This window comes from Temnothorax curvispinosus, unplaced genomic scaffold, assembly GCF_003070985.1.
Source record: "Temnothorax curvispinosus isolate PA1 unplaced genomic scaffold, ASM307098v1 QBEX01012227.1, whole genome shotgun sequence".
Classification (NCBI taxonomy): Eukaryota; Metazoa; Arthropoda; class Insecta; order Hymenoptera; family Formicidae; genus Temnothorax; species Temnothorax curvispinosus.
In genome coordinates this window covers 103-26,637 of record NW_020222007.1, presented here as the reverse complement: position 1 = coordinate 26,637, position 26,535 = coordinate 103, and the positions used below count along the sequence as shown (strand labels likewise).

Sequence of the window (26,535 nt, the reverse complement as noted above, 5' to 3'; positions counted from 1 at the left end):
GAGATAAACGGAGGCGAGATTATCCGCACCTTCTCTCCGCGGGTACACTTCACTTCCACTGGCCGTTAGCTAGGCTAAGGGCACGAGGCTGATGCCGCCGCTGGTGCTCCTCCTCGCCCTCGTCCTCGTACTCCTCGTCCTCGGCTCGTCGTCGCGACGACAATCCGCGCCCGTCCTCCTCCGCCCGGCCGCGAACAAAGGCATCGACGAAACGGCGGCGACGGGTTCCTGGGGGGCTGGCGGAAACGGGGAATCACGCGTGACGAGAATCGACCTGCGCCGCCTCGTAGCTAGGCTGCCTCGTTATTACGGCGACTACGCGGCTACGCCAGGGCATGACGACACCAGGCCTCGGCCGTACGCTCTATACGCAGGCACGTATTAACGACGACACAGACTCCCGTCTGTGACTATCTGTGCAGTGTGCAGTGCAGTGCCTGCTCGCTCGTCGTCGTCCGCTCGCCCGCTCGCCCGCCCGCCTGCCGTGCCGTCTACCTCCTCTTCCTGCCTGCCTCCGATCCCCTCCCCCCCCCCCCCGCTCCACTCTAGCCACCTCCCTCCACCCGCGCTCAGTCGCGATCTGACGTGCGCGACGCCGCCATCTTATCGTCGCCGTCGGGCTTTTCTTCGAACGAAACGTCACGTCGTCGCGCAGATCATCGACTGTGCGTGTACTCTAGAATGTCCACAGGCCGCGCCTCGTGATCTCGAGTGCATATATACGGCAAATCCGCGCGTATGTACATTTGCCGCCGTTGAGTGCCAAGTGGCCAAGAGGAGTTGTTCTATTGCGTCGTTCTATTGCGCGGAGTAAAACTCCGGAGCGGACACTTCAACCCGCTCCATTGTCCTCGTGTGAGGCGAACGCTCAGTTTAGGTTTTCTTTTTTTAATTGCATATAGATGTGGGGTGTTGACTCTAAAACTTTTTGATTTTTTTACTTACAACCTTCTGAATTAAAGTATGGTTGTTTTCCTAAGTTTTCGTTATATAGTACACTTTTTAGATTAGACTTTGAAAGTGCAATGTTCACTTGCTAAACGAGAACAAATATATCGAGGGTCTCCGTTTCGTGGATTAAATTGAAACCAACAACGTTCGGCACGACTTTATTGAAGTCTAATGTCAATTTCAATGCTAGATCAACTTAATTTCAGTTAACTTATTTTTTCTAATCCTTAAAACTAGAAGAAGATAAAAAGTAATACGTTAAACCGAGATCAAAGTTAATCTGCATCGGTAGAAATGTATACATTTAGGCCCAGTTTCACAAGTGTCGGTTAACTTTTAATCTTAGATTAACTCACTCTTCGTCTTTTTCTAAGGGGGACGTTAGAAGAAGACGAAGAGTGAGTTAATCTAAGATTAAAAGTTAACCGACACTTGTGAAATTGGGCCTTAGGCCCAGTTAAGTCACTCTTCGTCTCTTTCGTCCCCCTTGTGATGTCCAACCGACACTTGTGAAACTGGGCCTTATAGCAATCACATCCGCGGCCGTGTCGCTAACATTGGAAAAATAGCAGTAATTCCTTTTTTTGCTGTAGTGTCATTCAAATGCACTGACGTGCGTGTGACGAGTTAAAAATAATTATTGGCAGGTGAACCGTAATTACCTCCAGAGCGCGTTTCAAATAAGCAAAAAAAAAAAAAGGTATCTCAATAACGCAATAACGGCGAAGGAATGAAGTTACGCGCGGTTCACTCCATATAGAACGTGGAACGCCGCGCCGGGAAGGCCGAACGACTTCAAGACGCGTTCTCAACGGATCGCGAGTTGATTGGCCGTTTCGGTGAATTCGGGCCAATCGCGTGCCGCCATGGCGACCGGATCGAGACATATCTGTTCAACCTTATGCTTTTTGCACTCGCGGCCTTTTCTTCTTTTCTTTTCAAAATGCGAGAATCGGCGATTAAATAGATAGACAGATAGCGATGAGATTTGTTTTAGCCGCGATTTCTACGCTCGCGGTGTGCCACTGCCTCCTCTTCGCGAAACGCTACGATAATAATATTCGGAAATTCTAATTTTAGCGTAAAAAGTGCAGAAGAGAAACGGACTCGTGAATTTCGCGGGGTATGGGAGGGGAGCGAGGAAGACGGCCCGGAGCCGGAGCCGCCGCAGGAGCAGAGGAGCAGGAGCCAGGGAGCTTCCCTTCGCCTTCGCCCACCGGATACGAGTGTCACTCTCTCGTATCTCCCAGAGACAACGCTATCCACGACCTTGCGACGAGGAGAAGCAGCTGGAAGCAGCCGAGGAGGAGTGAGTTGCATCTCGTTATGTTTGTGTTGTAGAGTGCGATACTACTAGTACGTTTACCGTAATGTCCAGCATCGCTCACACATGTACGCATGGTTAACTCGATCGTGACGTCGTAAATTCACACCGAGGTTATACCGCGCGCGAACGGTACGAACTGGCTCGCTGGCTGGCTCTAAAAACAAATCGAAAACTTGGATGACGCTCTCGTTGACAAACAGCATGGACGAACAGCAGATGAGTGGGAGTAATCGAGTTACCTACAATATACTAGGTTCTCTTCTCACTCAAATATATAAATAATTATAATTTTTATCAGTCGTAATTATTTGCAATATAATAAATATGATATATAATACTTGTAACATAATAATATCATGTATTATAACATAAACTATATAATATATAACATATTATAATTAAAAAGATAATATAACATTTTTAATTGTATTATAATTAAATTAAAAACATAACAGCGATGAGCGAAGTACACGCGGAAAAACATTCGTATTCTTATCGCCCAGATCACGCGGGTCGGAACGCGTTATTTAGAACCGTAGTATGATTTTATAAATGTTTAAAGAGCCACAACACCGCAATGCGCGCGGCGTTGCAACAATGAGTTCTTTAATGACTAATTTGCGCCTCGTGACTCGGGGTGCATCACAAATGAATGATATTAGAGCTTTGCAGCACCGGTGCCTGATTTATTTCAAGACGATCTTTTTCTTACGCCGTTAATCTATTGAAATAACAATTTATGGAAATGAACGTTGTCTCGCAGCTTTTACAATTTTGAATTTCAATTGAGAGTAGATTAAGAATACAGCATGTTACGAATCATGATTATTTTGCGATATGTACCATGTATATCATATCATACATAGATATATTAATTATTTTAATAATTGTGAGTTACACAATACAACTGAATACAAATGTATATACGTTGGGCGTGACATGTTATAAAATATAAATGAGAGATATCCATATCGGGTGTCCTACTTCGATAGGTTTAGGCTTAGACGAATGTATTTTTAGCCTGATCGCGGGTAACACGCGGATCACTTTCTTCTCGCTTAGCATATACCGCTATCATAATCGCCGTCGGACCGGCTGACTCATCTCGTACGCATTACGAATTACTCTCGATGACGAATGCGCGCGCTGACGGGACTATTTCCGTGATCATCGGTCGTATGATAACGCGATATCGTATAATTTGCGTTATCGAGAAGAACCGCGAAAGAGAGATTAATTCTGCTGTAACGTTTTAATCAATGAGGCAGCTTTTAATCGAGTATTTTCTTCATCTCCCTTTTTCTTACGAGCTTAACGCATCCTTAAAGTTACCCACAAAATCATTAATATATGCACCTATTTATTCACCTATTTTTTTTTTTTTTAAGTTTTCTGTCTCCTTTATCATTTAATGCGACACAAAATTTTATTTTATAATAAATTGCATCGCGGCGTGTCTGAAAATTAGACCTGTTCTTTTTTAGCTGGACTTCTTTGCACGGTTCATCTTTTCTCTTTTTCCCGCCAACGTGAAAAGAAGAAAAGAAAAGATAAACCGTGCAAGAAGTTCAGCTAAATCGAAACAGGCCTATTGGCGCGTTGCTGCGTGACAATCGCTAAAGATAAATTGACAGCCTTGAAATAGATTGAGGAAAAATCGGCGATCGCCCAGTCGGGGAGCGCTCGGTTCCGGCAAGACCGAGACCGGCTCGTCTTTTCCCGTTGTTTCGCTGCCGGTCGCCCGTTAGTTCGTTCCGCTGGCTAGGATCCCGAGGGGGGCACGTGTTTTCGACGTGCTTGCCACGCGGTTCTTCTTCCGCCGTGAGTACGAAAATTATGTCTGTAATCGCATGCGCTTCCCGCCAGCGTTGCCGATAAGCGTTTTCCTCGCATTATTCGATTATATTGTTAAATCTATATCACGACGAATATTTACTAATGCTCATTATCGCGTGTATCTGAAATTAGATACGTGATTAGATACGCTTTTTACTTATGACATACAAAATTATTAATCGTTACACATGCTACACTTATTTATTCACCTATTCTTTTACTAAGTTTTCTGTCTCTTTTGTCATGTAATGTGACACAAAATTTCGTTTTATAATAAGGCTATAGGCGCATCCCAGGTAGCAGGATGACGTCTAGAGACCTCAATTAGACGTCATTTGACGTCACTCTGCTACCTGGGATACTATCGACTTTACTCGATGTCGAGCAGCACCAACGATTTCTTACCAACTAAACAATTTAATCGAGAACTATATTATTACAGAATGAGTGTATTCAGTTTTAACGAGCTTTCCGTGTTAATTGGCCTATGTATTAGAAAGTATGATACCATTTTGTGTCGATAATATGCGCGGCTTCGTACTCCTGGGTGTGGTAACACGGTCGATGATAGTCGATCGTGCAGTTACCACATTTTTGTCAAAAAGTCATCCAATTGTTGTTTTATTTTTTAGTCGAGTCGATATCGAGTCGACAAGTATGCACGCTCTCATAATAACTCTAAGCTTTTCAATGATCGACTAAATTGTCAATCGACAAAAAGTTGATAGTATGCGCCCAGCCTAAATTACATCGCGGCGTGTCTGAAAATTAGGCCCGTTCAAAGATACTCCAGAATTCTGCGTCTTAGTTCCATTCAAAATCTTAACTGTAATTATTTTCAGTTGTAACTTTAATTGTCAATTGATCTCGGTTGAAAGAGGCTTGGCTTGTCTGATCAATTCGACGCGGACACAAAAGTCTGTCATCGTAGAATGAGGAACCTTAGGAACTATTTTTAAAAGTGCCGTGAAAAATCGGAGAACTGTCGCTCCGTAAACAAAGATCTCGCATTAATGGAACCCACTGCCTTGATTGTTGATGTCAGCAGCACTGTTGCGGGAAACTGTGTCGCTATCGACCAGTTGGTTCGCGAGCTTTGATTCCGCAATATATGCCGCGGACATGGGATACCTATACCTCGTTAAATACCGCCGATAATTATAGATCACGCTGAAGAGGCGTTCGAGAGCGCATCTCTTTCCTACATGCTTTAACTCGCCTTTCTTTCACCTGGAAGCCGGAAGTGCGCGTTACTACCACGGCTCTCGTATAGCTCTCTGGTTATATAAGCATATGTGTGTATGTGTGTGTGTGAGATCACGTGTACTCAATATAATCTCCACCTTACAGTGACGAAGCCAGAGTATATACGTGTGACTGCAACTGCACCTTTACACAGGTGACATTCTCGTAGCCATTAGTTTTTTTTGTTTTTTTTTTCGTGAGAACATGTTTCTCGAAATATCAGGTCGGGTCAATCGGAATAATCGTGACATTAAAATAACGGGGCGACCAAGTTGAGATACACTTCCGCTCGTAAATCTTCATGTACGTGGGGTAATAAAGATTTCTTTAAAAAAATTCTTTTCTTTTTCCTTTCGGTCGTGAACCGAGGACCGATAGGGAGATACAACTGACGACACGTTCTAAAGTCCCAAAATATCCCCGCGATGAAAGGAGGATGTGAAATTCTACGGGCGAGGTGAATGCCTACTCATAGCGGTAGATCTGTTCAATGGGATCAGCGGGGAAGGGAGGAATTTGGTTGCTCCGGGCGGCGAAATAATGCTCTGAGTCCGGTCCCGCGACCTTGCGGTATGCAAGACGCAGTCTCTCCTCACGCGCACACGCGCGCATACATATGTGCACAGATTGCATACACATGCGAGGAACGGATGACATCACCGCCGATGAAAGTGTACATAACTTAGCAATGCATCACACACGCTTTGCCCCGACCACTGTGCGCCCGGTGGTCGAGCCGGCTGCTTACTCTCAGCTCAGGGTTTTTCTTCTTGCCCAAATAACGTTCATTTCTATCAATGCGGATTAACTTTAATCTCACTCAGTTCAACTTGCTCGGTTTAACTTACTTTTTATCTTCTAATTTTCAGGACTAATGCTCATTTCCACCGATGCGGATCAACTTGAATCTTGGTTTAACTTACTTTTTATCTTTTTCTAGTTCTGAGAATTAGAAAAAGATAAAAAGTAAGGTAAACCGAGATTAAAGTTAATCTGCATCGGTAGAAATGGACATAAGAAAAGATAAAAATTAAAGTTAATCTACGTTGGTAGAAATAAACACAAACTGTTCGCCGAACGTCTTCCAGAAGCTTTAGACGCTTTCCAAAGATCTCTGGCACGGTACATGTATTTTAGCTCGAGCCGAGATCTCCGCCGAGGTAAAAGCGAGGTAGACGCAAGAATGTCTCGTCTCTGCTCTCGTGTTTTCTCTGAAGATCCATCGTCAAGATCCCTCTGCAATCGCAAGAATTTAAGATTGCATAATCATTCGTAAAGCGCGGTGGAAATGTACCGTGATAAATCCGCGGGAATCACACGTTTAGCGAACGTCGAGGAAATGATCGGGGAACGATCTTGACGTGCATCTGCCTGCGAGGTTTTGTCTTGTCTTTTTTTTTTTAGATTCCGACATACATTTCATAGCTCGGGCGCATTCAACGAATTCCTATTTCCGGCCCACAATTGCGATTCATATCTCTCTCGCGCGCTCTCTCTTTCTCGCGGATTCCAATTACAGATACAGCGCGAGGACATTATCGAGGCGTTCATTCATTGACGGCGAGTAGGTGAGGTAATAGTTTACGAGATTACATTCAAACGATCGATGATGGACGCCTCGGAAAAGTTGAAGGTGACTTTTAAGAGCTGCGGCTGCGACACACGGCGCGCAGCGAAATCGGACGGTACGTTTCGAAAAGGGCATGAGTCATGAATCCTCTGCGCTCGAATCGAGTGGTTCTTTCGATATTAAACGCTCGTAATCTCGGCCGGCATTGCGTACCACCAGGAACACGTGTCCCATGCGTCAACGTGAAGATAAAAGCGTCTATTCAGATGGTGCGCGGGGGGGAGCGTGTACGGCGAATAAAATAAAGAGCATTGTCTGTTTGATTGTTACTCTTAACTATAGTATCAGACTTACGCGGAGGAATATCATGCAACACGAGCTTTATATCATATATACTTATGTTAAACCGTAAGCTTTTTTAATTGCAGGAAGAGTTCAGGTATCAGAATAGTAATTTAGAATTTGAAATATATGTAATCATGTACACAAGGAAGATAATAAATATTATGAGAGAATAATAATAGAATCGTGTAAAGAGATCATTTAATTTAAAGAAACTGTATTGCTTATTTGGACATTTATGGATCGAACAAGATTGCTGCGGACTATTTTTATACATTTTTTTACCTCTTTTTTTTCCTATACGACTTCATTTATGTAAGGTCCAATATATGCGGTTTCCAATCGAAGTGAAACTTTAAAGGGTCAACAGGTGTTGCATAATACATTTTCTTTGACATTTGCATTTTGTTCGAGAGAATTAAATATAGAAAATATTATTGTGTGCTTACAATTAAACCTCCAAAGATAGAATTTATACCTTCTTATTACTTGTTTCTATTTACTTATTTATATGTCTTATATATCACATTTTATTTTATTTCAGATTTCAAAAATCAAACCTTTTTTCTAGAATTTACAATCTAGAAAAAGATTTAATTTTTGAAATCTTAAGCCTAACAATAAGATTTATAAATTAAGATTTGTAATTTCGAATTTATGATTTAGAGAATTAAGGATTTAGAAAATACGCTTCGAATCTCGTACTTCGAATTTAAGATACGAAGTGTCTTTGGGTAGAAGGATTCTTTGAATAAATGTTCACACTCGAATAATTCTGCGGAAGCCATATCAGATATCGACTTGGGGCCCGATACGCGAGCCCCCGAATGCGGCCGCGTGACACCTTGTAAAAATTGTAGTGATAAAAAAATTGAGGCCAAAACGAATGTACGAGGAAACTGTCAATTGGGCTTCATAAAACCTTCATTCAAGGCTGTTAAAAAAGTAGTACGATCCGATATAATGTTCACGTGGGGCTACGTTCAGTGACGTAGGCGGTCAGCGATTTCGTCTTGCTCCGGCGATTCGCGAGATGCAATGGAATTCCGTTATAATTCCGGCGCAAAAATAGCGTCTAAAATAAAAAAAAAAATAAAATAAAAAAAGAGAGAGACAAAGGGACACCTTTGTGGAACTCGAATTTTTCACCTCACTTGCTCATCGCAAAATATTCTATTTCATTTATTTGCAAATTTTAATTTCAGCATATCTGACACAATGAGAGAGAGAAAAATAATTGATTGAATGAATAATTTTTATACTTATACATATATTTTGCTGTTAGTACGTATAATATATATTACGCTTAAATTATCAAATTATCGTTTTAAGGACGGGCGCGGTGATCACTATCAGCTACTGCTGATTACGGAATTACGCAGCATTCTGTAACATATTTGTCAATATCAATTGCATCATCTATCGTTCGAAATATTCGTTTGAGATAATACGCGTAATACATTAAAATTAAAGCTCGTATAAATTTTATTACAATTATTCCAATATAATAACTGTATAGTCTGTATAGCATGTATAGTATACACAGTACATACTATATAATTGGAATAATTTTAATACAATTTTACAAGTTTTAATTTTAGTGCATTATTATAGTATGTATACTATAGTATATCTATGTAGTATATGCATAGTATGCACAATAATATACAATATTATTACTAAATTATTTTTACATTTATTGTTGCAGTGAATAAAGCTGACCTCAAACGAATATTTCGAACGATAGATGATGAGCAATTGATATTGAAGTTACAAAATAATTCTTCGTAATTTCGTAATCAGCAGTAGCTGATGACCGAGCTGATGACGAAAGTGCTGATTACTGCGTCTTAACGATAATTTGATAATTTAAGTGTCATAAATCCAACGGCAATTTCGTTAGAATAAATTAATTTGTTGTAACATAACTCAATAACATAACATAACAATGTAACATAACAATTTTAACCCGTTGAGGTCACATGGAGTCCAGTGGACCCCAGGTTTTTTTTTCCTCTCTTAAAAATATACTATTTTGAGAGTAAAACGCACAAAGTTTTTTTGCTCTATCTTAAAAAATTTTGATGAATATTTTTGTGAAAAAAATCAAATATCTCGAAAAAAAAATTTTTTTCTCGCGTTTTTTCAACATACAAAAATTTTTTAAATTATTGGATTATCAAGAGAAAGTCATAAATTAATTCCAGTTCAAGGTTTGAGTCGATACATCAAAAAGAACGCAAATGGAAACTGTTGTGGGGTCCATTGGACCCCATGTGACCTCTACGTTACTTTTAGGAGGTATGACCTCAACGGGTTAAAAACAATATTTAAATGAAAACTCATGACTAATAAGAATCTACGAATACGAAAAAGGTGCGATTAAGATGCAATAAAGTAAATTCTAATTTATGAGTTTTAACTTTCAATACTTTTAATTCTATGTTCTAACGTTTTGCGCATAATTTATTATAAGAATTTTACTTTCTATAAAAATTCGGGATAGATATAAAATCTAAAATAAGCTTGCAACATTTTACGACAAATCTCATTTTATAATTTGTTGAAATAAAAAACGTAGTTACGCGGATAGTTCCGAAAATTTCGTGTGTCGATAATTCTCCGAAACATGCGTGATAAAAATCCCGGATCAAGAAGGACGGAAGGTAGAAGAGAATTTCTCTTTCGCCGAACCATAAATAAGAAGGTCTCATGTTCCCGATAAGGAAACTTTACGTTTCCATGGAAATTAAGGAAATTTCCAAATGTCGTTTCCTACTTAACAACTGTGCTGCTATTGATTTAGGCGGGCCAGATCGCGGAACAAAGGATAGTTATCACTGAAAAGAAAGTGTTATCGGCGACGCTAGGTCTTCTTTGTTTCTCACTGTGCACATGCACGCGAATTACATGCGTACATACGCGTTACAATGACCTTTACGACGCGAATACCGATACGCGAGCGGCGATACGCGGGGACGATGACCCAACAATTTCAACATAAACAGTATCATACGCGAGCCTGGTATCATAGCACGCGAGCGAGCCAGCCAGAGCCAGCTTCCGTCATCGGTCGACTCGTTTCAGAACTAACACCTCCTCCTCGGATTTTTCTCCGTCGGTAGGAGAGACGCAAACGCATGTTTCTTTCAATATTATTCTTATTTATGTAGTACAAAAATTAATTTTTCAAATGTTTACGGTAAATAAATCGTAATTGCAAAATTAATCTCAAATTTTGACATAAATTTTCTAAATTTTAACATCTACGATCAGACACAGGATTTTTGTCTCTTATTTATCATAAGTTAACGTAACATATCAATTAAGAAATTTAGCTAATATGCATTAATTTATTATATTATTAGTATAGCTACATTTTTATTCTATATTCCTTAAGCTGAGAAGGATCTAAATTAAAAATCGAATTGTTTACTATTATTTATTTTGTTAATATCTTTTATGTTCTTTATACATTTTTATTATTACAACACGGCCGTCTTTCGCTCATTTCGTTCATTTTCATTCATTCAGGCTTCATTTTTCTTCCTTTTTTTCTCGACTTTCTAAAAAATCTTGCGCAATCCATTGAAAACCCGCCGGTTGACCCTGTCGGTTTCGTTTGCTTTGTTCACAGGAGGGACGAGAAGTAAGCCGGAAGTAGAAGAATGAGCAGCCAAAAGTACGACGCACCGTATCCCCCGCTGTCGGGGGTGGAGGAAATGCAGCCACCGATCGCAACAGCTCCGCCGCCGCAACCAAATGTGCCGATGCCGGTATTGTCGCCAGGTAAAAAAACAGACGTTATTCTTCGAGATTCGAGAAAACCGACACGTCGCATCTGCAGATCTGACGTGTGAGGCCCTAAATCGCACGAAACACATAACGCTTGCGACGACTTATACGAGTTTTTTCGGAGTCAATAGCGCCCGTAGATCTATAAGGATCCAATCGAAATTTTGGAAGCGATATTGCTGCGAAATCTTTATTTCGGGAAGGGTGAATACAAACAGTTTAAAAAATACTTTAAAATAAATAAATGCGTTTCGTATTATCTTCCGGTTTCGCTGCTTTTTTTTTTTTTGTAACAACGGAGTTCTCTCCTGTACACGTGTTTTAACTTTAATTAGATTCCCGGCTAAATTAGATTCTTCGTCGTAACTAAAGCGTAAGCGACAGAATAAAAATCCACTTAACTCTCGCTAATATTTAGGGTCAACCACGGCGGCGGCGGTTAATTCGGCCTGATTACCGCGTTTCTCTGCTCTTTTCTCGTCGCCTCGAATCTAGATGAAGAGGAAGAAAATTTAGTTGACCCGGCAATTCTTCGGGGGCAGCTGCGTTCACGAGGTTCACTTATTGTTAGCGGGATTAGCATTTCCCGGCGCCTCTTTTAGATCCGCTAAAATCAGCTAGCATAGATAAAGTCACGTTAGAGGAAAATAATATCGAGGCACATTAGTTATCCATGGCAATTGGCGCTGATCTAAGTTTGCGTCATCGTCGAGCAATTTCTCTGCTATTATAAGAAACAGAGAAGATAACGTTAAATCTAACTCGTAAGTTTTCCATTGTATATGAGCATTTTTGCTTGCTCCTTCGAACTACGTTTTGTCGCTACGAAGCGCGAAATTGCGAGGCAGTTTTATTATCGCCAGCTGTTGAACCCACATCTGTCTAATTCATTCACGATGTTTTTTGCACGAATAGAGAGAATATTATTTTAAACAGATGCTATTCGTACAATAAGATTAGTGTTCGTGTCTCTCAATATGTATGCATTTAATACAAAAATTGCTCTATATCTTATGTCTTATGTCGTGTTTAAGAGATATAATTTAATTCTAATTATATTTAAATCTGTCTCCTCCTTCTCTCCTTTCTCTTTCTCGTATGTAAGAAGATCAACGGCTAAAATACGAGCAAAACAAGTATGTTGGTTTAAAATAAGAACTAGTTTACTTACAACAGTATATTAAAAACAATTGAACTGTACTTGTTTTTAATATACCATTGTAAATAAACTAGTTTTTGTTTTAAACCAACATCCTTATTTTGCTCGTATTTTAATCTTCTTACAGAGCTTAACTTATAACGAGCTATTTGAATTCTCTATTAATTTATATATTTAACACATCTTCACTTTATCAATTTGATATTATATAAAATTAAGGGGTAACGCCACTCTAGAGTCCCCAAAAAAAGCTAATTTTTGATAATTTTTTTCAGAAATACAATAATCATAAATGAAAATCGGTTTAATTCTATTTATTATCTATATATTAAAGTATAAAAAAAATTTTTTATTAATTATTTATTGCCAAAATGGCGGCACCAGAGCCATTGCTCCAAAGTGCCTTTTTGCTGAAGGCGTCTAACGGGCGGAATCGAAGCTTCTATAATTTCTGAGCTGGAACAAAAATTCAAAGATTTTTGAAAAATATATAAGTTTTTCTATAGAAGTACCTAGGGGAATTGCGAAATATTTTTTGTAAGAATGGTGCATGTTGGAAAAAAATGCTTCATTTTTCGCTAAAAAATGTCGCACAAAATTGTTTATAAAAAAAGTTTTGTTCAACTTATCGCAAAATCCCTAGGTACTTCTAAAGATAATGTTATTGTAAAGTTTCACTCAAAATTTCAAGTCAATCGGATAAAAGGTGTTCGAGTTCTGATTCCGCCCGACTTTAAAAAAGCAATTTCGAGAAAAACGCGTTTAAAGTTTCAGTTTCACCATTCACAGATGTGAACGCGGCGGCAGACGGATTACGAAAAAGGGATAATAGAGATTTTTCCGAGCTTTGAAACCAAGTGTACCTTATTTCTAAGACCTTAAAGCATCGTTTAATAAAAAAAAATCGATTTTTTGAAAATTCTAGAATGGCTTTACCCCTTAATATCTCTATCTTCATATGTGTATTCATGTATACAATTTGTACATAATTACAAAATATTCCAAATTATAAAGATATTGAATATATAATTATTAAACTGGAGAGAGAAGAGGTTTCGAATATAATTAGAATTAAATTGTAATTATTATTTCTAATTGATCGTATAACGTTGACCTAAAGACGCTATTAGCACGGAACACGTCTGTTCCATGATCGTGCCGCTTAATTGCGATAGGCACGGTCGGAGGACATTCGTGACCCTCCACATCCAACGATCATAATCCAAATATTGCCCCTATCGCGCGTAATTGCGGCTCACCACGAGAAATTCGAGCTCTGTGTATCCTATCGTGTCTCGATTGTGTGCAATCTATGCAGAAGGACGATTCACGGACGGTATATGTCCCATGGATAGTTGCTCACCGGGAGCGACGATTAGTATAAAGTAGATAATGACCGTCCACGGTGGTTGTCACGTATCATCGTCATCCAGACAGTCGTATACAATGTTATCATTCGTGTTTGTACGATGACGACGGACTTTTCGGTCGTCGCGATCGGCAACATCGTGTTTCCATTCGGCGTGTTGTTGCTCTCCGAGATAAAAAGATTATTCTGCCGTGTATTTGACTCGTGAAATGTTCTGATAAGCACGGACAGCCACAGTGCGATCACTCGAGTCTATCAGTGTATTGTTTGCCTTTTACCTGGTTAGTAGTGATAAGACGAAAAGGGGAAAAAAGTGGAAAAATGGAAGAAAAAAGGAGAAAGGAGAAGAAGGAGGATTGAAATCGGATTCAGAATTGTATAAATAAAGTGTATAAATAAAAAACAGAAGATTAAAAAAAGGAATTTTTGAAGAGGCATGTAAAAGAAACAGGAAGTGAGATATACTGAATTCACAGAAATGGTCAACAGATCGAATTGTTAAAATTCTTTTGGTGGACAAGTTTGGTGAACAATGGTGAACAAATTCTCGACTTGAATAATTTCCGCCCTTTTTGATGAATATCTCTTGGAATTCTCTTAATTGAGAAAATATTAACATTAGATTGTGAATTTTTCGCAATATTAATTTCCTCGACGTGAAAAACAAGTATGTATATACCACTAGATGCGACATAGCTTTGATATATCGCATTGTTTTTCATATTTATCTCTTAAGCGATAAATGAAAAAAAGGGAGAAAAATCCGAGCCGGGAGAAACGAGGATATTCGCGGAAAAAGTTTTATCTCCCTCGTCTCGAGGAGGGTGGAGAACGTTAGCAAAGCAATTGCGACAACTCGCGAACGCTGCTGGCAAACGTCTCGGATCGACGCAGCAGTAATTTTCGTGAGATTAACAATCGTGATAAATGATGGATGAGAGTGATAAGATTTCGAAAAGAGCCGAGTTCGAGGATGAATTTAGAATTTTAGGATCCTCGGAACAGCGACGAAAGTTTTAAGCAGAAATTTGGAAAGTGGCAAGAACTTCAAGGAAAAGTTTCTGAAGCTATTTGGATTGGAACAGTGAATTTTGAGCATTCTCTCAGTTCAGATAATTATCTGCCTTTAATCTTTGATTGCATAATGTCTGTAAATATCCCTATAAGATTGTGATGATAATTGTGGAGTACGCGATAGTGGAGTTACAGCGATAAAGGCACTTTAATTTCAGTCCCAGACGTTGACACGAACGTGTGTCGCTTTATAAAAGCGCGATCTACGAATAATATCGAAACATGCGGCGTTCTACGCGTGCAACGGAATCAGAGTACTTTGAAACTTCGTGGACAGTCAAGCTGGACCAGATACGTAGACGGCTGAGAACACTCTTCCAAAGTACGTTGGCGCGTTATTACAAGTCCAAGAGGAAAGGGTACATCAGATTTCTGACAGAGGAGGAACAGAGGTACAGAATACTTTCCGCGAACATGTATTTCGTGATAGTCGTTGTTACGAAGCATTGTGCATATCATCTGTGTATCATATCTGCATCGTTGCTTCAATCAATAAGGATTTATTTTATTATTTGAATTTAAAAGTGGAATTTATATTATGTGGTTAAAAAAAAATCGATATAGATTTATAAAACTATAAAATATATGCGTCATTTATATAATATCTTATTTTTTGTGACGCGCTGTTAGGATATTAATTTAATAAAAGGAATAATCGTAAATGAAAGGGGCCAATGTACTTAACGATTTTGTAAACTTATATCAATTTTTCTTTCTTAATCGATCATTCTTTTTATCAGGATCATATAAACGTTTACATTCCGCTATATATATGTATAGATTTTAAAGAATGTATACTATCATTTACATGAGCAATAAATAGCGCGTCGAATTAACATCGCTTATCGAATATTGCTCTTTTCTGCTTTCAGGTGGCTGGTCGCCGCAGAGTATGACATATCCACCCGGCTTGGAATACCTTATGGGCCTTGATTATCTTTTCGTGAACCAGAAAATTGAGTTGCTTCAAGGTGAGCACCCGACTTTGTGTCGAGAGATATAAATATAACACTGCTCTTCTCTTGAGACCGCGCGCGAATATATGTATTCCAGATCCGCGAAGCTCGAGCGTGTGATTTACGATTACTCCCTGAGTTAGCGGAGCTACGTTTACTCTTCGCGATAGCCTCCTCATATATTTGTATTATGATAAACGCATAATTTTCTACGTAACCGTATAATTACAAGATTATTATAATTAATATGAAATTATAATCTCATGATATATAATCGCATTTTCTATTTTATATCACGATAAATATTCACAGAATTACGATTTGATAATTGCGCAGTGGATACCTAATAACTTTTTGAATACGATATAATCTTATATATATATCCAATCTTATTTTTATTTATTTATTATATTACATTACATATTACTTTACTGTATTAAACACTATTATACATATGTATATACATTTTGCTTTAATACTACAGTATTTTCTTTTTAGCTTTTACTGGATGGGAAACTAAAAACAAGTATGTTATTACGGATAATAAGGGCGAGCCGGTGTTTTACATGGCCGAGGAGTCGGGAATCTGTTGGCGATTGTGCTTGGGAAAGTATCGTTCATGCGAATTCAACATTTACGACAAAAATCATCGAGAGATTCTTCGCATGGTTCGACCCTTCAGATGCGACGGCTGCTGTTGTCCTTGCTATCTGCAGGTAGTTTTGTCATTAGAGTTTATTCAGTGTATTTGATATCCGCGTTATCTCTATATGGAATATCATTCCTATTCTTCGAGGAATTTATTTTTGAATTTCTTTTTTAAATAGACAGATCAATAAGTTCATTTGTCATTATTGTCCATGACAATTAACTTTTAAAAATTTTAGAATATTTAATGTATTTAGTAAATATTAGAATAAATTAAAAATAAAAATTATGAATTAGAGCAATTTAATATTTAAATTTATGATTATAAATTCTAAATAAATTTAAAATTCTGAAGTAAGAAAATTTATAAAAATAATAATTTAAAGTAAATTTTTCTCTTTTGACTGAGTTATTATTATTCATAACAATGAATTTGTTATTAAATATCCTAACAATAAAACTTAAAATTTATAGATAATCTCTTTTTAAATTTATTTTAAATCACAATTTTATATTAAATTACAAGAATAAGAAAGATGATATTGGAAATAACAACAAGTTTAAAAACGAGATCTAGAATCTAAGCGAGATGAGAACTGCTGTCTTGTATCGTGTCTACCAAAGTTTCTTCACACGTGCAAGCCATCTGTCAAGTTTACTTTTCGACGAAACTTTGCCCGCTTCGTTGAAATGCTAATATCGATTTTTTATTTAGCGTTTATTTAGAGAAATAATGTATTTATTTGTTTATTTATGGTATATGTCTAATAAAAATTAAACATTTAATTTCTAAATAATTGGAATCGAATTCGTCTCACACGTAACTTTAATTTTATTAAAATTCCGACATTAAATAGGACTGTGAAATAAATTCTTACGTACGTGTATGAGAACAAATCTTAGATTATTGATACATTTTTTTTTTAATTTAATTATAACTAGATTTGATTAGCAGATGACTGAAGTTTTTTTTTCATAGGTTTTAGAAGTGTATTCCGGAACTACTCTATTGGGCAGCATTACTCAAGAGTGGAGTCTTTGGCGACCAAAGTTTTATGTTCGCGACGCATCTGGCCAGGCAGTGTTGATGATAAAAGGGCCACTCATTCGTTTCTGTGTTGACGTAATTTTCAAGGTATTACAACATTCTATATCTTACAAAATTTATGCCACTTATGATGATATTTAATTATCGTCATCATCATCATTATTATTACATATCATATTAACATTTTTTGAATTGTTTTCCTTAACATTAATTTCGAGTTTTCGGAAGATTTTTAAAAGTAAGATACAAAACTTAAGAATAAATGATGATGAATAATATGATATTACAAACTTGGCGATTGAATTGCGATTTTGTTGCATAAAAAGCGTTAGGATTTTTAACATTGCTCGCCAATCAAATCCGCAGGTCAAATCTCTGGATGAGAAGCATCGCATCGGCATGATTCGAAAGCGTTGGAGTGGCTTTGCTCGAGAGATGTTCACCGTTTCGGATACATTCGGAATTAACTTTCCGCGCGATCTCGACGTCAAGATAAAGGCCGTACTGCTAGGAGCGGCTGTTCTAATAGTGGGTATCATGAAAATATTATAAACAATCCCTTATTTAAGAAAAGAGATACAAAGAACAAAGGAATTAAAAGAAATATTGCTACAAAAATAGAATATTTTATTTTTAATATTAATATTAGCATAGTCGATTAATTTTAATTGGTTTTAATTAAGAAATTAAAGTTAAGAAATTACGAAGAGAAATTTCTAATAAATATTAGTATAAATATAGTTTGATTTTTAATGTGCAATATATTGACTTATATCTTTTAATGTTTTAGGACTTCATGTATTTCGAACAGGAAACCTAAGTCAGTGTGTTCCAATTTTTAAAAGAAGACAAAAGCGATTCGTTCATATCAGCTTTTTATATCTCCAAAGATATTTCGTTATGTATTAACTATGGAATAGAACACCGGAATCACACAACCACCGGACAACTTCGCCGATCTTCTCGAGGGATTCTCTCTATCGCACACGAGTCACACCATGATCTCCACCGAACGAGAGTTCCTTTTTCCGCGCGCGGTCTTTAGTCTCTCACGTCGCAATGATCGATCAATTTCCCCGATGATCGACGCTCGCCGATTAGATGGATCGTCCTCGCTTAACCCCTTCGCGAAATCACTTTTTAACTATGGAATGCAATGTAAATGAAAGCGACCGCCGTATACACATACTCAGGAATCTTATTAATCATAAACTGTGAAATTATAACTAACAATTATATATAAGACGATTTTTTAATCGTTTTACGAATAAGCTTTATTATTTTTATAATTAACTAAACTATAATTAACTAAACTATTCAAGTATACTTACAATTGTGCTTACATACACGGAGATCGATCTCTCGTGTCCATTGCAGAGTTCAATCTCAAAGAGCTCTCTATTTTATTATTAACACAATGCAATTGTCTGTCCATCTAAAGTATTACTCATTGCTTTGCAATCTATTTATCTTACTAAATCGTCTCCCAAATATCATATAATGTAACAATAAATAATATAAATGATTCCCTTCATATACACACACGTACATACAATGAGAGACAATTGTTAATTGTTATTCGATCAGCATCAAGACTGGACTCTTCGTTTGCTGATATAAATTGTGTAAATAATTTCGAAATTGCGTTAATTACAAAGTATTATCTTTGTACCACTATTCTGTATGTGATATAAAAATTTATGTATATTAATGGTATAAGAAACAAATATTTAAATTGTGTACGACAATATATAATTTTTTAATCATTGTAATCTCAAGCTTCATACAATATTTTGTTACTCTCTAAATCTGAATCAGTGACTATATTCACTGATTCACAGTACTATTCTGATTCAGATTTAGAGAATACCCACGCAATAAGAATATTGCGTATTTATATACAGTAAAAAATGTTTATTTAAAGGGGCGAATACCTTTGTCGCGCACAAAAATGGCCTATTTTCAGGATTTTTTTCTCAATAAATAACAGTAATTGATGCCGGGTGCGTATGTCTATAACAAAAATTAATTTTTTATATAAAAAACTAACTTTTATAGCAAGTTGCATGCACGAAGTTTGATTTGAAAAACAATATTTTCTTATAAAGAAATGTTATAGAACTGTCGGGGACTTTCCGATTTTCTATTTTGTTCTTTTTTTATAACAAAGATAGTAGATAAGTTTTAAGGCAAAATTCTAACTTTTTTTTCAAGTTTTAATTTCGTGAATTTTTATAAATTAAAAAATCTCTCCGACAGTTCGCAACTACAATATTTCTTTACAATAAAATATGGTTGTTTTTTATATCAAATTGACCTACAGTGCAAAATCATGCAGACACTGGAACCATGTACTGGTGTACGCAACTTCTTAGTTACCATTTTTTATATAAAAAAAACAATTGTTTTATAGACATACACTCAAATATATAACGAATAAAATTAAAAAACCGTATCGAATACTATGTATTTACTAAGAAAAAAGTTCCCGAAAATAGGAAATTTTTTGCGCACGACATAGGTGCCTCTTTAATAAAATGTTTATTATAAATCTTTGTATACATGTTTTTAAATATTAAAATATAATCTTTAGCATAAGTATATCTATACTAATTATATTAATAATTAATGTGCTTTTTATATGTTAATAATATATTAATAATAAATATGCTTTTTACATATTTAATAATCACGTTGAAATTCATTACGTTTATGTCTATTTCTTAAATGGTTTTTTTCACGACCACCTTTTATCGTTAATATTCTTTTAATTAATAATAAATTTACCATTAACATAACATGGTAATATGGTAACAGAATAACGTAAAAAGTCACGATTTAAAAAAATGAATTTTTCTTAATGGAATATCCTTAACGAAGCTTTGTATATCTGTATAATACGTTGCTTTAATCGTTTAATCAATAATTAGGCTTGATTTTATTATTCGAATTTACAAGTGGGATTTATATTACGTATTCAAAAAAAAATCGATATGGATTTATGAAACTATAAAATATATTATATGCCTCATTTATATAATACCTAATATTTTCTTCTATGTGGTGCACTGTTAGGATATTAATCCTTTTCTAAAGGCCACTATTTCTAACGTCTGTTAACTTCTAACCGACCGTTAACTTTTTAGAATAGCCAATAGTAGTTGGTTATTATGAAAGTTAACGGTCGATTAAAATTTAACAGACATTAGAAATAGTGGTCTTAAAAAGGCATGGAAAGTCCATTGTTCTGTTTTCCGCGATGCTGATTGCTTGTCTCGAAACTTGATCTCGATCTTGATGCGAGTCGCGGCTGCCGCTGACGATTGCGTTTTCACAATTTGTGTGTAAGAGAGTTAGGCAAGTAAATCTATTTTGAATATAATGTGCTATTTAATCAGAAGCGTTCTCAGTTTAATAAAAAGAATAATCGAAAATGATACGGTCAATATATAATTTAACGAGTTTGTAAATTTATATCAATTTTCCTTTTTAATCGATTATTCTTTTTATCAAGATTATATAAATATTTACATTCCGCTTGTAGATATATAGAGTTTAATGAATTTATACTATATATATAGTTACATAAACAATAAAACACGTTGAATTAACATTGTTTATCGAATATTGCTCTTATCTGCTTTCAGATGACTCCTCGCCACCGAGTATAACATGTCCACCTGGCTTGGAATATCTTCTGAGCCTTGATTGTCTTCTCGTAAACCAAAAAAATATGGAGGTTGACGGTGAGCACTCGACTTTGCCAAGAGATATAAAAATATAACACTGCTCTTCTCTTAAGACCGCACGTGAATATATGTAATTCCAGATCCACAAAGCTCGAGTGTATTGATTTATTACGATTACTCCCTGGAGTAATCACGAAACCAACATTTACTCCGCGCAATAGTCTCATTATTTGTATTATGATAAACGCATAATTTCGTATATAACCGTATAATTACAAGATTATTATATTTAATATAAAATTATAATTTTATTATACATATAATCGCATTTTCTATTTTATATTATGACAAATATACAAAGAATTACGATTTGATAATTGCACAGTGCATATATACTTAATAACTTTCTTATCACTTTAATGAATACGATATAATTTTATATATCTAAACTTATTCTTATTTATTTACTATATTACATTACATATTGCGTTACTGTTAAGTACTATTATAAATTTTGTATGTGCTTTAACACTACGTTATCTTTTTTTTAGGATGGCAAACTAGAAGGAACAAGTATGGTATTACGGATAATAACGGCGAGAGGGTGTTTTACATAGAGCAGGAATTGCGAACCTACTGGGGAACCTGCCTGCGAAAGTATAATTCATTTCACGAATACATCACTTATGACAGAAATCAACAAGAGACTCTTCGTTTGGTTCAACCCTTCATGACATGCTGTTCTCTGCCGGTAGTTTTTGTCATTAAAATTTATTTAGTGTATTTGTTATGGCTATGCTATGTGAAACATATTAAAAACTAGCAAAGAGATATCTTCCATCGTTGTATTCTTCGAGGAATTTAATTTTAAATTTCATTCTTAAATAGAAAAATCAATAAGTTGTTCATGACAATTAACTTTTAAAAAAGTATTAACTTTTAAACGCAATAAAAATTAAACATGTAATTGCTAAATAATTTTATTCAAGCTTGTTTCACACATACCTTTAATTATATAAAAATTTTAACATTAAATAGAACTGTGGAATAAATCCTTACGTACGTATATGTGAACAAATGTTAGGCCGGGTCCAGACTTGTATCAGGTCACCGTATCGTATCATGATATTTTCTTATCAAAATACCAACATACGGATATATTAATTATATAATGATACGCCAAGGCTTTGTTTTCAATTCGTATTCGTATCCCATATCTTACAGATTGAAAACAAGGCCTGGGCATATATATCATTATAATCAACATATCCGTATTTTATAAGAAAATATCATGATACGATATGGTGATCTGATACAAGTCTATACCCGGCATAAGATTTGTTCTCATATACGTACGTAACGATTTATTCCACAGTCCTATTTAATGTTAGAATTTTAATAAAATTAAAGGTAGGTGTGAGATGAATTCGAATAAAATTACTTAGCAATTACATGTTGCTCTTATTTGCTTTCAGGTAACAGCTCGGCCTTAGATAGTCGATAAATTTTATTTTTTAAGTTTAATTATAACCAGATTTGATTAGCAGATGACTGAAGTTTTATTGTTCGCAGGTTTTACAAATGTATTCCGGAAGTACTTTACTGGGCAGCGTTACTCAAGAGTGGGGTTTTTGGCAACGGAAGTTTTATATTCGCGACGCATCCGATCAGGAAGTATTGATGATAAAAGGATCACAATTTGACCTTAAGGTATCGCAACATTCCATATCTTACAAAATGTATGTCACTTATATATGATATTTAATTATCATCATTATCGTTATTATTATTACATATCATATTAACATTTTTTGAATTGTTTTTCTTAACATTAATTTCGAGTTTTTGGAAGATTTTTGAAAGTAAAATACAGAACTGAGAATAAGTGATAATTAATGAATAATATAATGTCACAAACTTGGCGTAGGTTGCTAAACAGCGTTAAGATTTTCATAATTGCTCGTCAATGATCAAATCCGCAGGTCAAATCTCTGGATGAAAAGTATGACATCGGCATGATTCAAAAGCATTGGAGAGGCTTTTCTCAAGAAATGTTCAACCAGTTCCACGTTTCGGATAAATATGGCATTAACTTTCCGCGCGATCTCGATGTAAAAATAAAGGCCGTACTACTGGGAGCAACTATTCTAATAGTGAGTATCGCGAAAACACTATAAACAATCGCTTATTTTAGGAAAGAGATACGAAAAAGAAAAAAATAGAAAAAAATATTACAGCGAAAAAGGAATATTTTATTTCCAATATTAATATCAGTGTACTGTTAATTGATTTTGACTGATTTTAATTAAGAAAGTAAAGTCAAATTGCGAAGAAATATTTCTAATAAATATTAGTATGAATACAGTTTAATTTTTGGTATACAATATGTTGACTTATATCTTTTAATATTTTAGGACTTCCTGTTTTTCGCGAGGCGGAGAAGCAGATAAGTCAATCTGTCTCAATTAAAAAAAAAAAAAGACAGAAGCGATTTAATTGTCTATGTCAGCTTTATATGTCCATCAAAAATATTTTGTTATATATCAAATACTTCGAAAGATTTTTAACTATGGAAGGCAACATAAATGAAGGCGAGCGCTGAGTATGTACACATACTCAGGGTGATATCTTCCCAGTCGACATAATTTTGTTACTGCCTATATAACTTTGGAGTAATCTTTTTTATAACAGATATATTGTAATATTTATATTACAGTTACTTATATCTATTGCTTCCTGTTATGTAAAATAAATGTACGAGTGCTACATATTATACATTTATACAATAAGTATGCGGACAATTTATTGCATATCCCCGTAGGGTTCGCAATCTACTACCAATACTATCCTTATCCTCTCACTTTAACCCTTTGGACCAACGGTTTAACGTCTCTTTCCGAAAGACGGAGCCCAGTTTTCTCCGCACAAGGGCCTCAATCTTGCACGGAGGGGCGCAGCTTTCGGAAAAAAATTCCACGGCTCTAGTGGACTCGAATCTGGTTCCCCAGATTACGAGTCTGGCGCTCTAACCACTAGACCACACTGCCGCCCTTACAATAAGTATGTGATGTTTTAATATATAGTCAATATGTAGTGTGTTATTATAGCAACATGACTTAAATATATTATAATATTCAAATGGGTCCGAAAATTAAAATTCAGTATGAAGAATAGGGCACGGAAAGTCGTAACAGGATGTTCGTGTTTTATTATATTTAATAGACAGATATTATTCCCACCATAGTAAACTGCGCGCCGACAAATTGTCAGACTTGAAACATAATTCTGGTTGAAGTAGTAAAATTCTCCCCCCCCCCCCCCCAATTAAATCATTACGATTTAATTTATAATGCTAAGGATTTAAAAACTATAAAGAAATTGACTGACCATTATAATGAAATATATTCTTAACGAAGCATTCTGTATGTATGTGTCATACTTGCTTTAATCACAAAATAAGGATTAATTTTATTACTTGAATTTACAAGTGAAATTTATATTATGCGGTTAAAAAAACGATACGGATTTGATATGCATCATCCATATAATGATATCTTCTTCTATGTGACTCGCTGTTAGGATATTAATTTAATAAAAAGAAATAATCGTCAATTGTTAGAAACTCGTCACCGTAGCGGAACGCATGATCAGTCGCCGAATTCCTTATCAAATATGCGAGCATATCAAGCGCGAGTCTGCCTTGATTCAAAACATAGCTATTTTATCGCCTGCTGCAAAGACGAGCCGATGATTACGCTTCGATGACCGCGCGTTTCGAGCGCGGAAACCTCGCCATTCCTCGGCCGCGGCCGGGAAATCAGTGACTCAGTGAGCTCACGGAAGCTACGAGAGCGACACGCTGAGTGAGAAAATATCAGAGCAATTCGAGATTGTAAATTGAAGGGGTAGCTTCAAGGTTCAGAGCGAAAGGCGTCAAATCGCCAAATTCGCGAGTGCAATAAAATCAGTGAAATCCATTAACGACTATCCGTCTTTATTATTTATGTTTTTCCTATTTATTATTTATGACTTTCCTCTCCTTGTATTTGCGGAGTGACTCCGGCCGTTATATCGTGTCCCGACGTGCCGAGCCTCGACGCGTACTGAGCGGACCGGCAATATACTGATTCGAACATAAATGATACGTACGGTCAGTGTATTTAATGATTTTGTAAAATATCAATTTTTCTTTTTAAACAATTATTTTTTTAATCACAAATTATATAAATATAATTTACATTCCGCTTATACATATAGATAGATATTAAAGAATGTATACTATCATTTACATGTGCAATAAATAGCGCGTCGGATTATCATCGCTTATCGAATATTGCTTTTATCTGCTTCCAGGTAACTGCCCGCAACCGAGTATGGTATGTCCACTTGGCTTGGAATACCTTATGTGCCTCGATTATCTTTTCGTGGACCAGAAAAAGCTGTTTGAAGGTGAGCACTCGACTTTGCCAAGAGATATTAGGGTAGACTGAGATGAATCGGATCAATATAAGCTTTAAGACAGTTTTTGTTAGTGTTTTGTTCCAAATGAGCTGTTTTAACGTACCATTTACCTCCGTGCGTTTTCTCCGCACCGGAAACAACAGACAACAGCTCTGTATTGCGGATAATTTAGTGTCAGAGTCGACAATATAAGCTTTTAGACAGTTTTCGTTAGTGTTTTGTTTCAAATGAGCTGTTTTAACGTATAACCAATTACCTCTGTGCGTTTTCTCCGCACCGGAAATAATAGACAACAGCTCTATATTGTGTGTAATTTAGTGTCAGTCCATAATAGAAGCGTAGGAGATCGTGAGTAAACGAAGAAATTTTGGCGCTAATGTAAAATCGCGATCCCAATTTTGTGACCGTGTAACGAAAAGTTATATTGAAACTTGTGCAAATTATAATAATTTTTACAGTGTATGTTTGCTAAATTAGTCTAGTAAGTAGTTTAAATAATATTATTAAGATAGTTTGGAGAAAACGAATGTATTTTATGAAGTCGACATACGGGATTAATCGGATCATCTTTTTCGGGGTGATTTGGATCATGAAAATTTTCGACATTTTATAGCTATTGCAACAAAAGTGTGTTTTTTTCGATACCTAGATAGTTTGCACATACAATCAACTAATGAGTCATGGTCTCAATAAGGAACAAAATGAACGAAGCTATACAGAAAGTAAAGTCTGGAAAAATGACTTTGCGTTGAGTTGTTGATTGCTGTAAGGTTTCAGGACTGGTATTGCATCTACTGTAATGTGCTGTAATGAAAAATTCAGCCATCCATTTGTCGAAGGTCCGTATTTATAGTCCGTTTTTATATTTCAAGAACTTAAGTAATATCTTAAGTAATGTCTTAAGATGCTAATACGGCAAATCTAAGATCTGACTATGAATACCGCCTGAAGACTGGATTCAGTGCAACAAAGGTGAGGAATGGTGTTACGAGAACTGTGCTAATAGAAAGGGTAAAAAAGGACCATTTTACTTCCAAATTCTGTGTTAAATAAATCATTTTTGTC

At 36.0% G+C, this 26,535-nt stretch overlaps 1 protein-coding gene across 6 annotated transcripts; it reads left to right on the top strand.

Moving 5' to 3' along the window:
• The first annotated feature begins 631 nt into the window (after nt 1-631).
• Nucleotides 632-23,798, top strand: LOC112462311 (phospholipid scramblase 1). 6 transcript variants are annotated; one of them, XM_025028024.1, is made up of 8 exons: nt 632-736; nt 2,032-2,260; nt 10,909-11,060; nt 15,541-15,639; nt 16,123-16,340; nt 17,252-17,407; nt 17,687-17,848; nt 18,111-19,258. In XM_025028024.1, exons 3-8 carry the CDS (start codon nt 10,940-10,942, stop codon nt 18,138-18,140), a joined length of 786 nt encoding a protein of 261 aa, XP_024883792.1. In that variant the 5' UTR covers nt 632-736; nt 2,032-2,260; nt 10,909-10,939; the 3' UTR covers nt 18,141-19,258. The 6 variants fall into 6 exon arrangements, with proteins under 6 accessions (XP_024883792.1, XP_024883795.1, XP_024883791.1 ...); XM_025028027.1 differs by lacking the exons at nt 632-736; nt 15,541-15,639; nt 16,123-16,340; ... (1 more) ...; nt 17,687-17,848; nt 18,111-19,258 and adding exons at nt 20,968-21,066; nt 21,561-21,760; nt 22,582-22,719; nt 22,992-23,162; nt 23,424-23,798 and having other exon boundaries at nt 1,376-2,260; XM_025028023.1 differs by lacking the exon at nt 632-736 and having other exon boundaries at nt 1,397-2,260.
• Nucleotides 23,799-26,535: the final 2,737 nt, after the last annotated feature.

Excerpts from the sequence above, each read along its gene's own strand:
- LOC112462311 (XM_025028024.1), top strand. The coding sequence starts at position 10,940 with ATGAGCAGCCAAAAGTACGACGCACCGTATCCCCCGCTGTCGGGGGTG. Across the intron at positions 15,640-16,122 it reads GAAAATTGAGTTGCTTCAAG|CTTTTACTGGATGGGAAACT; the intron begins GTGAGCACCCGA and ends TTTTCTTTTTAG. Across the intron at positions 17,849-18,110 it reads TAGGAGCGGCTGTTCTAATA|GACTTCATGTATTTCGAACA; the intron begins GTGGGTATCATG and ends TTAATGTTTTAG.